This window comes from Ornithorhynchus anatinus, chromosome 6 (genome assembly GCF_004115215.2).
Source record: "Ornithorhynchus anatinus isolate Pmale09 chromosome 6, mOrnAna1.pri.v4, whole genome shotgun sequence".
In the NCBI taxonomy this organism is placed as follows: Eukaryota; Metazoa; Chordata; class Mammalia; order Monotremata; family Ornithorhynchidae; genus Ornithorhynchus; species Ornithorhynchus anatinus.
Genome location: NC_041733.1, coordinates 28,074,393 through 28,088,231, shown reverse-complemented (window position 1 = coordinate 28,088,231; position 13,839 = coordinate 28,074,393). Strand labels below are relative to the sequence as shown.

The window sequence follows — 13,839 nt, the reverse complement described above, 5'->3', positions numbered from 1 at the left end:
TGCTTCTCTAGCACCAGTTTGCTCATTGTGCCCTGATCTTGTCTATCTCACTGCTGACACCTTTCCCACATCCTCCCTCTGGCCTAAAACTCCCTCCCCATCCATATATGCCAGACTACCACTCCCCCTACCTTCAAAGCATTATGAAGTTCACATCTTCTCCAAGAGGTCTTCCCTGATTAATCCCTCTTTTCCCCAGCTCTCCCTTCTGCATCATCGATGTACTTGGATCTGTGACCTTTGTGCATTTGATTTTTCACCCCATCCTCAGTCCTATAGCACTTATGTACATATCTACAAATGATTTATTCATATAAGTATCTGTCCTCCCCTCTAGACTGTAAACTCACTGTGGGCATGGAATGTGTCTACCAACTCTGTTGTATGAGAGTACTTCTCCCAAGTGCTTAGTACAGTGTTGTGCACACAGTAAGGACTCAGTAAATACCATTGATTGATTTATCTTGACAATCTCAAGACCAACTCCTACTACATACAGAGACGCTGACAGCCCAGGAAAGCTGTGATTTCTGAATGCTAATCAGATTGAGATCTAGTCATTCACCTGTAATTAAAGAGAACATTCATCTCCTCTCATAGAAGCTTCAGAAGGCTTTGGTTAAGGATATTATTATTCCTAGAGCCACTTCTGATCTTAGTCTGGCCAGCTACCTTTACAAGCCTTGCACTAGATACCCTTACTCTTGGCAAAAATGTAAACATCAGACTTGCAAATTATTTTTCTAAACTGACTGCGCTGCCAAGGTTTCCTGCCAGCTGCGAGTAAGGAACTTGGGTCTACACAACAGAGACATCTGCTGACCGAGTCACCGAATCTACTTTGGCAGCTACTGTACTTGGACCAGTGAACCCCTAAATTATACATCTCCCTTCTTTTTAGTTGTTTATTCCTCTACAATAGTATCATTTGCCTCTGAGCATCTTTGAATATATTTTTAATTAATGGTCTATGCTCTGTGATTTAATAACCAAGGCAAATAGTAAGTTTATAAAGGGAGAAAGTGGGTACAAATCACTAAATGTCCTAACACTGAGTTCATGATTCTTTTAGGGAAGAAATCATCTCATTAAACTGTTCAATATACCAGAGTGTGGCTTGGTGCCCATGAGGCATCAAGATTACTTGAACTGGAAATGGAATATTGAAGGGAAACAATACAGACCCTCAAGTTTAGTACTTAATTTTGAATCCAATGACCAGGTGGTTTTCATATAGGAAAGAATGAGTGAATAGGCTTACACTGCAACAGAGGGGACTTAGGTTAAACGACATAGAATGTTCTGACGCTAGATTTGTTTAACCTGTAATGATTCCCTAGGAATATTCACTGGGCTTTTCTGGCCTGAAACTGAAATTTTTTAAAAAACAGAATGAGCATTTGGATCTCTTACAGTTCTATGATTCTGTGTTTCTTATTCAACTGTTCTAGAAAGATGAAGAGCAAAGGGAAGCATACAGTCCTCTTCTAGGCCAGGCTTGGTGTTCCAAGAATAGCCACTGGATGCTTGCAGAAATAGGATGGTTGCCCCCTTAATACATCCTTAACAATTATGATGGATAAACTAAAGTCTTTAACTTGGCCCTCACTCTTGTTTTATTCCCATTTTAGACATCAATATAGTTTGAAAAGAGATCATGAAGTGAAATTTATTCTGCCAAATCCTCCAAACTATAAAATTTGAGAAATTCTCTCTGGCAGCATTTGCAATCCTCTTTGAATTCATTCCTTTAAGGGCTGTTGCATAATCAGTGTCTTTAGTGTCACAAGGAGCATAAATAGATCATTTCCCTACATGTAATCTGCAAATGCTCTCCCTGTTTTTAAGTGATTTGCATTCTATACTCTTGAATGGCACATTCAAGAATAAAAAGACAAGAAGTAAAGATGAATGGAGTTGGGCTTTTTGAACTTTAGAAAATGAAAATAAGCCTTCATTATAATTACTTCTAATTCCACCTGGTAAAGACATCTCTGGCAATTTCTCTTGCAGTAAAATTAAACTTATGGCTGAAAAGCAGTGGGTGATTCAATGTGAGAAAAAAAGTTTAGAGGCATGACAAGGACCAAAACCCAAATTTTCCAGAAGGGAAACTGTCTACCAACTCTGTTATGTACTCTCCCAAGTACTTAGTACAGTGCTCAGCACTCAGTAGGAGTTCAAAAAATATAATTGATTGATTCTGAAACAATACCTCAGGAGAAAAGTACTGGCATTGTACTTAATGGTATTTATTTATCCTTTTTAAAAGTACCAGAATGAACAGTGACATTAACTGAAACATTTCCTCACTAACATCGAGTTTGCTTGGAAGACTTCAGCTTATTGAATTATTTATTTTCTCCTATAGAGAGTCAATTCCTGACCATATTCTTTCCTTTTTTTATGAATGGCATACTCTTAGATACAGAGCAGAATCTGAGGCAATTTGTTAAAGGGAAATGATTGAATCACAAAAGGATGCATGTTTTGCAGAAATTAAAGCATTTCTCCCTTTATATGTGGAAAAGAAAACTATCCATCTGAAAGAAACAAGCTGATTTTCTTTGGAAATCTGACCCCTAAATGTGTGGTTAGTTACTACTCCTTATTATTGGCTTTAAGACATTCAATTGGCTCTCCCCTTCTGCCTTACCGCATTGATCATTGGCATTTACTGAGTGCCGACAAGGAGCTTTCAGCCTATAGGGGAGTTTATGGTCAAGAGATCTCAGGAAGCAGCGTGGCTAAGTGGAAAGTGCCCGGGCTTGGGAGCCAGAGGTCGTGGGTTCTAATCCCGCCTCTGCCACTTGTCAGCTGTGTGATTTTGGGCAAGTCACAACTTCTCTGTGCCTCAGTTACCTCATCTATAAAATGGGAATTATGACTGTGAGCCTCATGTGGGACAACTGGTTACCTTGTATCTACCCCAGCACTTAGAACAGTGCTTGGCACATAGTTAGTGCTTAACAAATACCATCATTATTGTTATACTACAACACAGCCATGCACTTCACTTCTCTAACAGCAACACGTTCAGAGTACCTCGCTCTCATCTATCCAATCACAGACTCCTTCCATCCTCCCTCTGACCTGGAACTCTCACCTTCCCCCTTCATGTCGGTCATACACCACTTCCCCCTTCTTCAAAGCCATCCTAAAATCACATCTCTTCCAAAAGGCCTTCCCAGACTACACCTTCATTTCCCAATTTGCCCTCCCTTCTGTGTCACCGATGCATTTGAATTCGCACATTTTTCACACTTGATATCCACCCCACCCTCAGCCCCACACCGTTTGTGTGCAGTAGCCTGCCACTTCCCCTATTTGAAATTTATTTCAATGTCCTTTCCCCTTCTAGACTCATTGTGAATAAAGATTGTTTCCACCAATTCTATGCTACTGCACTCTTCCAAGCACTTAGTACAAGGCTCTGCATATAGTAAGCATTTAATAAATTATTAGTTGATCGACTGTTTGATTGAATTGAAGTCAAGTTGTCAGCAACGCCATTCATCAACCTGCCACTTTCTTTTCCTAATTTTTCATTTTCCCAAGCCACTTTTACTGAGTGCTTGGGAAAGTACAGGACAACAGAGCTAGCAGACACTCTCCCTGCCCACAATGAGCTTCCAGTATAGAGGGGGAGTCAGTCATTTAATATAAATAAATAATTTATAATATGTAGTTTAAAGATATGTACATAAGGGTTGTGGAGTTGAGGGTGGGGTGAATATCAAATGCCCAAAGGTTACAGATCCTTACAAAGGTTACAGTGCATAGACAACACAAAAGGGAGAGAGAAAGCAGGGGAAAAGAGGGGTTAATCAGAGAAGTCTCCTTAGAAGAGATGTGACCTTAATAATGCTTTGATAGTGGTGATCTTGAATATATGGAGCGGGGAGGGAATTCCAGGCTAGGAGGAGGACATGGGAAAGGGGTCAGTGACGAGATCAGGGCACAGTGCATAAGCAGGAAAAGGAGAAAAGACAGTGGCAGACTGATGAATGGGGTTGCCAACGACTTGACTTCAGTTAAGTCTGTAAGCCCGTCAAACGGCAGGGACTGTCTCTATCTGCTGCTGACTTGTTCATTCCAAGTGCTTAGTACAGTGCTCTGCACATAGTAAGCGCTCAATAAATACTATAAATACTATTGAATAAGTCAGTGATTGGATTTAAGAAATTCTCTCTCTTTCACACACACATACACACAAACACACATACACACAAAAACAGACACACACAGCGCCACCCAAATTATCAATAGGAAGAACCCTTACATGTCCTATTATTTTGGGTTTGAAAACTTTACTCTGTCTCCCATCTCAAGAAGCAAATACTCTTCCAAATCAACTCCTAAAACCTATGTCCATGACTTACATCAGCTCCTGACCCAACTTTTCAACCTTTTCCTTTCCTTGCCTCACTGAATAACTAGCTGAATTTTACAGAAAGCAGGAAGCAGGGACTCTACTTGTTCACAAGAGAAATGAAAGAAAATCTCTCACTTCACTTGGGTCTTTTCAGTACATTAAGCACAGCACCCTGCTGATGTTTAAAAATTGTTAAGAAAATAACTGCAACTCATACCTGGATTCTTACTACCCTGAAACATATAGGCATAGACGGGTCCTAAACCAAAATATTTGAAAATTATAAGTAAAACAGCTTTCTATTAAGAAGTAGTTGCAAAGCAGATGATATAATAACAGTTTGTTTCTAAGACTGAAAAAGCTATTGGCCTTGTATTCATTCAATCGTTCATTCAATAATAATAATAATAATAATGTTGGTATTTGTTAAGCGCGTACTATGTGCAGAGCACTGTTCTAAGCACTGGGGTAGATACAGGGTCATCAGGTTGTCCCACGTGAGGCTCACAGTCTAAATCGCCATTTTCCAGATGAGGGAACTGAGGCACAGAGAAGTTAAGTGACTTGCCCAAGGTCACACAGCTGCCAAGTGACAGAGCCGGGATTCAAACCCATGACCTCTGACTCCCAAGCCCGGGCTCTTTCCACTGAGCCACGCTGCTATTCATGATGTGCTTACTATGTGCAGAGCACTATACTGGCACAAGGGAAAGTACGATATAACAACAGACACAATCACTGCCCACAGTGAGTTTATAGGCTAGTACATAAGCGCTTTAGGGCTGGGAGGGAAGATGAATACAGGGAGCATGTCAGGGTGACGCAGAAGGGAATGCAAGAGGAGGAAAGGAGGGCTTAGTCGGGGAAGTCCTCTTTGAATAGATATTCAAATAGATTGAATAGATATTTCCAGAAAAATGACCAAATAATTGGGGAAACTATTAGATTCTTTATTTTTCCAGATTTTGAGTAGTCCATGGAAAATTTCTCCAATTTCAAAAGCATAAAACATGAGGTTCTGTGAATAATGATTTAATTTTTTTTTGGTTATTTTTCCACATATGCAATAAAGGCCAACAGTAGTAAATATCAAGCTATCACAAATTTGGGGGAGTCTACTTTGGAACTGACTATTGTGCAGAACCGGTAGGCTCAATGTCAAGCTGAAAGGTTCTGAATACAAAAAGAAAGTATTTCATTTTAGGATTTATTTTAAAACTTGAATTACAAGCCAAGGTATTTTGGAAGAAAATATGCCCTAGATACAGTACTTTTGAAAACATGGAAGCCTTTACACTTTTTGGGTTTGCTCATCATTATAAGCAATGCACAAAGATGGAAAAAGCCCATCATCTGATGTATAACAGGGATGATAATAATAATAATAATAATAGTAAGGGTATTTGTTAAGCGCTTAATGTGCCAAGGACTGTTCTAAGTGCTGGGGTAGATGCAAGATAATGGGGTTGTCCCACATGGGGCTCCCAGTCTTAATCCCCATTTTATAAATAAGGTAACTGAGGCACTCAGGAAGTGAAATGACTTACCCAAGGTCACACAGTAGACAAGTAGCAGAGCCGGGATTAGAACCCAGGTCCTCGGACTCCCAAGTCCGTGCTCTTTCTACTAAGCTATGCTGCTTCTCTTATCTTATCCTATCACTAGACCTAGTGTACCATTAATCAATCAATCAATGGTATTCACTGAGCACTTACTATGAATACAGCACTACAGCAAGCATTTGGTATAGTGCTCTACCTGACACACCACTCTCTCCACCTTCAAAGCTTCATTAAAATCACATTTCCTCCAAGAAACCTTCCTCATTTAAGCACTCATTTCCTCTACTCCCTCTCCCTTCTGCATCACCCTGGCATTTGGATTTGTATCCTTTATTCACCCCACAGCACTTATGTACATATCTGTAATTTAATATGTCTACCCCTTTAGACGGTAAGCTCCCTGTGTCCAGAGATCATGTCTACCAATTCTGTTGCATTCTACTTTTCCAAGTGCTTAGCACAATGCTCAGCAAATATAATTGATTATGGAGGTTTTATAGTCATGATCTTTGCCCATAAGCAGCTTACAGTCTAGAGGGAAGGCTCAAAAAGATGAAGTTGGAAAATAATAATAATAATTATGGTATTTGTTAAGTGCTTACTATGTGACAGGCACTGTTCTAAGCACTGGGGTAGATGCAAGGTAATCAGGTTGTCCCATGTGGGGCTCACAGTCTTTATCCCCATTTTACAGATGAGGTAACAGGCACGGAAAGTTAAGTGGCTTGCCCAAGGTGACACAATAGATATGAGGCAGAGCTGCGATTAGAACCCACGTTCTCTGACTCCTAAGTCCGTGCTCTTTCCACTAAGCCTTGCTGCTTCTCCATGGAAAAAATCCATGTTGGATATACTTTCTCAGTAAGATAGCCTGAATGATTGTTTAAATCCAAATTTATTTTCCTGCTTCCTTTCATCTCCAAATTTTCATATAAATTCCCACTCAACCAGCTCTCCCCCGCCTACTTAATTTCACTCATCTCCCTCTACAACCCAAATCACACACTTTTCTCCTCTATCACCAACATACTTACTGTACCCTGACCTTGTCTCCCTTGCTACCCATCTGTTGTTCTCACCCTTCCTCTTGCTTGGAATTCCCTCCTCTTTCATATTACATGGACTCCCACTCTTCCCATCTTCAACACCCTTATTAAGGCTTTTTTTGAATCATATCTTCCAAGATACCTTCCCTAACTCATTTCACATTTCCCCACCCTATTCACCGGCTTTCCATGTTGCCTATGCATTTAGAAATATGCTCCTTAAGCACTTTGATACTCAACCCACCCCTAGAACCACACACTGCTTTTCCCCCTATCTGAAAGAGCCCAGGCTTGAGAGTCAGAGGACGTGGGTTCTAATCCCAGCTCTGCCACTTGTCTGCTGTGTGACCTTGGGCAAGCCACTTAACTTCTCTATGCCTCAGTTACTTCATCTGTTAAAATGGGGATTAAGACTGCAAGCTTACTCAAGTCTTAATCAGGTTGTTCCAGGTGGGGCTCATAGTCTTAATCCCCATATAAAAGATGAGGTAACAGGCACAGAGAAGTTAAGTGTCTTGCCCAAGGTCACACAAGAGACAAGTGGCAGACCCAGGCTTAGAACCCACATCCTCTGACTCTCAAGCCCGTACTCTTTTCACTAAGCCATGCTGCTTCCCCATGGAAAAATCCATGTTGTATATACTTTCTCAGTAAGATAGCCTGAACGATTGTTTAAATCCAAACAATCTACCTTGCATCTACACCAGTATAGAACAATGCTTGGCATACAGTAAGCACTTAACAAATCCCATAATTATTATTTTTATTTAAATGTCCATCTTGATCCCTAGATTTTATGGGAGCATGACTACCAACTCTACTGTACTCTCCCTAGTGCCTAGAATAGTGTGTCACACAAAGTGAGTGGTCATGAAATCTATTGAGGAATTGATTACGTGCAGTTAAAATAGATCAATCAACTGGCACAGGAAAGGCTGATGTCATGATAGCGTGCGTGTGTCAGTCTTCCAGCAAACAACTCATCACTAACTTTTAGTTAACTATTCCAATTATTGCAGTGGCATTTATTGAGTACATCTGCACATCTGCTGCAGAACTGAGTGGAGAAACATCTAGCCTTTGATGTGTGCTGGTGAACACATCAACCAGTGGGTGAGTCCACATTACTTTTCTGCAAAGGCACACACCTTCCAAGTGGTTGTTTGTTTACAGCAAATCTCTACATAGAAAACTGCTCCAAAACTCTTCACATGCTTGTCTTGATAGCTTCTAATGACTGCACCATATATCAAGACACAGATTTCCTTTGAGAAGGAAGTCTGAATGACAGGCTTTTCTGAATGCTTTTCTCGAGACAGAAAAGCAAGGCGTATGCTAACAGTGTGAATTACAGAACATTTTTCTCTGTGAATCAGTGTTTGCCAGATCCCTATAAAAATAGACTCATTTAACTTTTATGAAAATGTCTTTCCAATGCTACATGCCGCATGGTGCCTGTGATGGAAAATTCAAAGTCAGCTCAAGCCAGGTATAATAGAATGCATGATGTTTGTAGTCTGCAACTGCTATGTCTTGGAGTTTGCGACTGGCAGCTCTTTTTACATGATTTCAGTTTCCAGCCAGGTTTTTCATGGGGATTCATGGCCCAGGAGGAGAAACACTGTCAGGAAGGTTTACCTAGAAAACTGCTGGACGGGACCTGGGTCTAGCCACCCCTCTGAGAGATTCCCACTTTCTCCCAATTATCCTGAAGCTAAAACCTGGGTCTTGGGTTTCACCTCCTCCTGGATCACCCTGCCCTGCTCCCAGCAAAGAAGAAAACTGGAGGTTTCTTGTAGGCCATCATGGGGAAGCAGGAGGAGAGCTACAGGAGAAAAGAATATTTGCTATTTCACTCCTATTTGTTTGAGCCTTATTGTCAGACCTAAAATAGGTACTGAAACACCCCCAGGTTTATAAGAGGACAGAAAAACAGCTCTCCCTTCCACCCCAAACTACAGCAATCACATACAAACTGCATTCCCCCAACCCTTCCTCCCACAGTTTCTGATACCCTTTTTCCCAGAGCTTTTGCTTTGAAAAGAAGATGGGACTGGTGGTTGGGAGACCCAGGAAATAGAGTGCTTGCTGCTATGAGAAGCAACATACAGTGGAGGTTTAGTGTCCCCCTGTACCCACCCTCCCGAAAAACCAGAGCAGACTGTGTCACTGGCACGAGGGCAGTGAGATAACTGGCAGATCTTCCCTCCAGTCCTCCAGTAAGATCATAGCAAATGCTTAATGGGCAGATGTGTCCATAATCAGACACAACCCGGTGTTGGGGAGGAATGCTAGAGGGGCGATTCTTAACCCATGTTACAATCGGCAGAAGCATGCACAAAGGTTCACTGGAAGTCTTTCATTTGTCATGGGATTCGTAGATTAGCAAGCCGTAAACCCATCGTGTACCTACTTTCACCAAGCGTGTCACAGCCATAAGCCTGCCCATTAGAAGACAGACCTCACTGTTCAGCTCTACTGCATTATTCATGAGGTTCAATAGTTTGGCCTGGGTTGATAAGCTGTGTAAATTATTTTGGCTTCGGTTCAGCTGATTTTTTTTGATGCAATATATTTCAAAAAATATCCTACCACTCTCACACCAGTGTGATACTGAAAATTCATTAAGGAGGTGTATAATGACGCTCTTACCTTGTACCAAACAACGTTTGGTTCTTCATTTGATGTTTTATACTCCTCAATGTCAGGGCAGGAGATCTCTTTTCTTTTAGTGACTTCTGACTTTTCCAAATATCGGATTCGACTATTGTAGCACAGTCCTGATTCATTCTCAGCCACTGTCAAGGACATTGACACCTTCATGCAATATGTTGAGTTTCTGGAAGAACAGAAAACCACTTTTATTGTGATTTTATCACTTGGTTTTCATTATTTCTATGGAGTACTGATTTTCCCATTAAACCTCATTTGGAAATCAGGTAAGAAGTGAAAGTAATAGAGATCCATTTTCTAGTTGGCCTGATGAAGGAAACATTATGACAAGAGTTGCTAATGCTGAAGTTTGCAGCATTCCCTTCATACAATTAATGGTATTTATTGAGTGCTTACTATGTGCTTAGCACTGTGATATGCACGTGGGAGAACTTAGTATAGTGCCCCTGCTCTGCTCACAGTAAGCACTCAAACTCTAGCCCTACTTCAAGTGTGAGCCCCATATGACACAAGGATTCAGAGACTATGTCCAACCTGATTTACTAGTACTTTTCCAGAGGTTGGAAAAGTGTTTGACACATAGAAGCAGCGTGGCTCAGTGGAAAGAGCACGGGCTTTGGAGTCAGGGCTCATGAGTTCGAATCCCAGCTCTGCCACTTGTCGGCTGTGTGACTGTGGGCGAGTCACTTAACTTCTCTGTGCCTCAGTTCCCTCATCTGTAAAATGGGGATTAAGACTGTGAGCCCCACGTGGGACAACCTGATTCCCCTGTGTCTACCCCAGCGCTTAGAACAGTGCTTGGCACATAGTAAGCGCTTAACAAATACCAAAAACAAACAAATACCAACATAGTAAGCTCTTAACAGATACCTTTAAAAAATAGGATTGCTTAATTCTTATTTGATGTCTGTCTTGCCACTTCTGGACTGTAAGCCCATTGTGGGCAGGGATTGTCTCTCTTTACTGCTGAACAGTACTTTCCAAGCACTTTGTATTCTGCACACAGTAAGCACTCAATAAATACGACTGAATGAACGAATGAATGTCCATATCTGTCATTTATATACATTAATGTCTGTCTCCTCCTCTAGACTGTAAGCTCATTGTGGGCAGGGAATGTGTCTATTACTTTAGTGTACTCACCCAAGTGCTTAGTACAGTGCTTTGCACACAGTAAGAGCTCAATAAAAACAACTGATTAAGTGATACATAGCAAACTCTTAAAAATACCATAATTATTATAATTAAAGAAAAAAGTGTTGGTGGACACATTCCCTGTCCATAATTCATGAAGCTTATTACTCCTATATTCAACCATCAGTAGTAGCTTTTTTCTTAACCACAAACATTTAAATATTAAATAACATTATGCTCACCCCACCTCCCCATCCAATCAAACCAATTACAAATGATCTTTGAGGTGCTTCCTGAATTGTCTTTTGGTTTGAACAAACTTTTGGCACCACTGCCCTTGTGGCACTATTAGCAAAGACAGGGCTGTTTTATATATCCTATAGTGCATAAAACTTTGATTTCAGGAAGAAAGGACCTGACAAGTTCAGAATTTAACAGGTTTTTGTAAGTGGCAAACCAGAGACCAAGTGATAACTCTCTTGACCATTAAGGGAAAACACCAAGCAATATGTTGATCAATACTAAAGATAATGACTATTAGTATTATTTTAGAAGTCGCTGAGGTTAAATGATATGCCAGACACTGCCCAGAACACAGAAATACAGATGGTCCCTGCCCATGGGGATTACAAATGAAGTTAATTAAAATGACTCACGCTCAAATATATGGTAAAGTTGATTATTGCCAAACTTTCATGGTAAAGCACATCACTGTCACTCAAGTCCTATCTTGGCTTTCGGATGCAACACAAAGACAAATCAAAATGTAATTTTTCAATAAGCCCAGCTTTTTTTCAAAGTTCTTGACTGGGTTTCCTAGAGCCATATGGGTGAAATGCAGACCCACTGGGTGACTATAATGAAAAGATAATGCTTGAGCCGATTGATCACACTCATAATGCAGCTTAATGTCCTGACTAGAGTTGAAACATTTTGGTAACCACAGCTTATACAATTCATTAAAGATATTTGTGAAAATTAGTTCTCAGGTGCTTATTTAACCAAGTATCATGATAATGCATTGAGCAGCAAAAAAAACCAAAACACCAAAATAACCTGAAATCTGCAAAGGAAGGAGAAGAGCTGTTGATAGCATTTATCTTTGTTGACAGCATTTATCAATGAGAACTTTTTGGTTGTGTGAAAGGGTTCCCAGATAGGACGGTACTTCTTTATGCTCATGGCTCTTATTTAGAATGACTTGATTCTGCAGAGAAGTTCTCATTGGTGTTTATATCGTATGAATTTTTAGAATATCCTCTTGTCTATTAACACCTATTCTGCTGTGTGACCTAGGGCAAGTCAGTTTACTTCTCTATACCTCAGTTACCACATCTGTAAAATGGGGATTAATTCTGTAAGCCCCCTGTGGGTCATGGACTGTGTGCAACCCTAGTGCTTAGTACAGTGTCAGGTACATAGTAAGCACTTAAATACCATTTTAAAAAAAACAAAAATATTCCCACCCAAAATCAGCTTCCCTAATGTTGAGCCCCATTCTGTCTCCTTTAATAATAATAATAATAATGATGATAATGATGATGGCATTTAAGCACTTACTGTGTGCCAAGCACTGTTCTGAGCAGTGAGATAGACACAGGATAATCAGGTTGTCCCTCGTGGGGCTCACAATCTTAATTACCATTTTACAGATGAGGGAATTGAGCACAGAGAAGTTAAGTGACTTGCCCAAAGTCACCTAGCTGACAAGTGGCAGAGTCAGGATTAGAACCCATGATTCCTGACTCCTCAGCCCATGCTCTTCCAACTAATATTGTTATTCCACATTTGCTTCCTTAGAGAGCTCATTCACACTCAGAGGCTCCACCAGCCCAGGAGCCATGACCCGCAGAGCTCCACTTCAGCCTCAGGGACACATCCCTAAGCTGCCTGGCAGCCCACAGTTTAGCAAGGATGGAAAACTAGCCTTGGTCTGTACTTCGTGGGTCAGGCCTGGCCAGGACTTCACTCTGCCCGAATACGAGGACAGCGGCCCAGAAGGGGCTGACTGCTACTGTGCTGTAACTGACCTCTCACATCAACAAGAGCCGCCTAATTACACGTGCACATTCACCTACTCACTCTGAAAGATCCCCCTGGCTGGGAGTTGCTGGGGGTGTCCTTTCCCACTACTTGAAGAACCCGTTTTAATTGCTAGAAACTCCAGATTGAGCTGTTTCTATTTTCAACTGCCTGACCATTCCTTGTCCCCTCATTCCCTTCCCTCCAATCAACCCCATCCACTTATTTCTTTGCTATCACTGCCCTACATCCACCTTCCACTCTCTGGGGCCCAATTCCTTCCCTTCGTCTCCTTATCACAGCCTCAGTCAACTGTGGTTTGTGGAACTCCGCTCCATCACGGGAAATTTTTTCTTCATCCTCGACCTGTTCTTGACCCAATCACTGAAACTTGACTCTTCCCTTGATGACACTGTCCCCCCTGCCACTCTCTCCTGAGGGAGCCTCATCTTCTCCCACTCCCCAAGACTCACGGGGAAAAAGAGAAGAGTCAGCTTCCTCCTTGCCATTTTCATACCACCCCCCCGACACATTTACCTTTTTCCCTTCCTTTGAAACTCACATCAACAGCCTCTTCCATCTATTCCAATAACTGTCCCATTTATACACCCCCCTCCAGGCCACAACTCCAACTTTCTGAACCATTTTCATCCCTTTCTCACTTTCCTTCGATCATCCTCCATCCCTACACTGATCCTGCAGTCATTTAGGCTGTAAATGGGTCCTGAACACTAAAATATGGATGCATGCACTCCGCATTCATCTTGCTTCTTGGGTTTAAGAAGGAAACTATCTGCGGAGAGCTGGCTCTTAAGATGGTGAGAACCAGTCAGAGTTGAGGGGTTGAGGGAGGAGTTAGAGGAAGTACCGGTGGCAGAGTTCTGTCTGTTATTAAGAATTCGTGAAGCGTTCCATATTTTTCCATTGTTTTTACAAGATGTTCTACCCCTTGACGCTGTTTATTGCCATTGTTCTTGTCTGTCCGTCTCCCCCGATTAGACTGTAAGCCCGTCAAACGGCAGGGACT

The 13,839-nt window shown here is 41.4% G+C and overlaps 1 protein-coding gene across 1 annotated transcript in view; it reads right to left on the bottom strand.

Annotated features, from left to right (window-relative positions):
* IL1RAPL2 (interleukin 1 receptor accessory protein like 2) overlaps nt 1-13,839 on the bottom strand; it is a 667,749-nt gene that overhangs the window by 289,283 nt on the left and 364,627 nt on the right. The window contains exon 4 of the mRNA XM_029067875.2: nt 9,636-9,822. Within this exon, the coding sequence (XP_028923708.1) occupies nt 9,636-9,822 (187 nt within the window). The remainder of the gene's footprint in view (nt 1-9,635; nt 9,823-13,839) is intronic.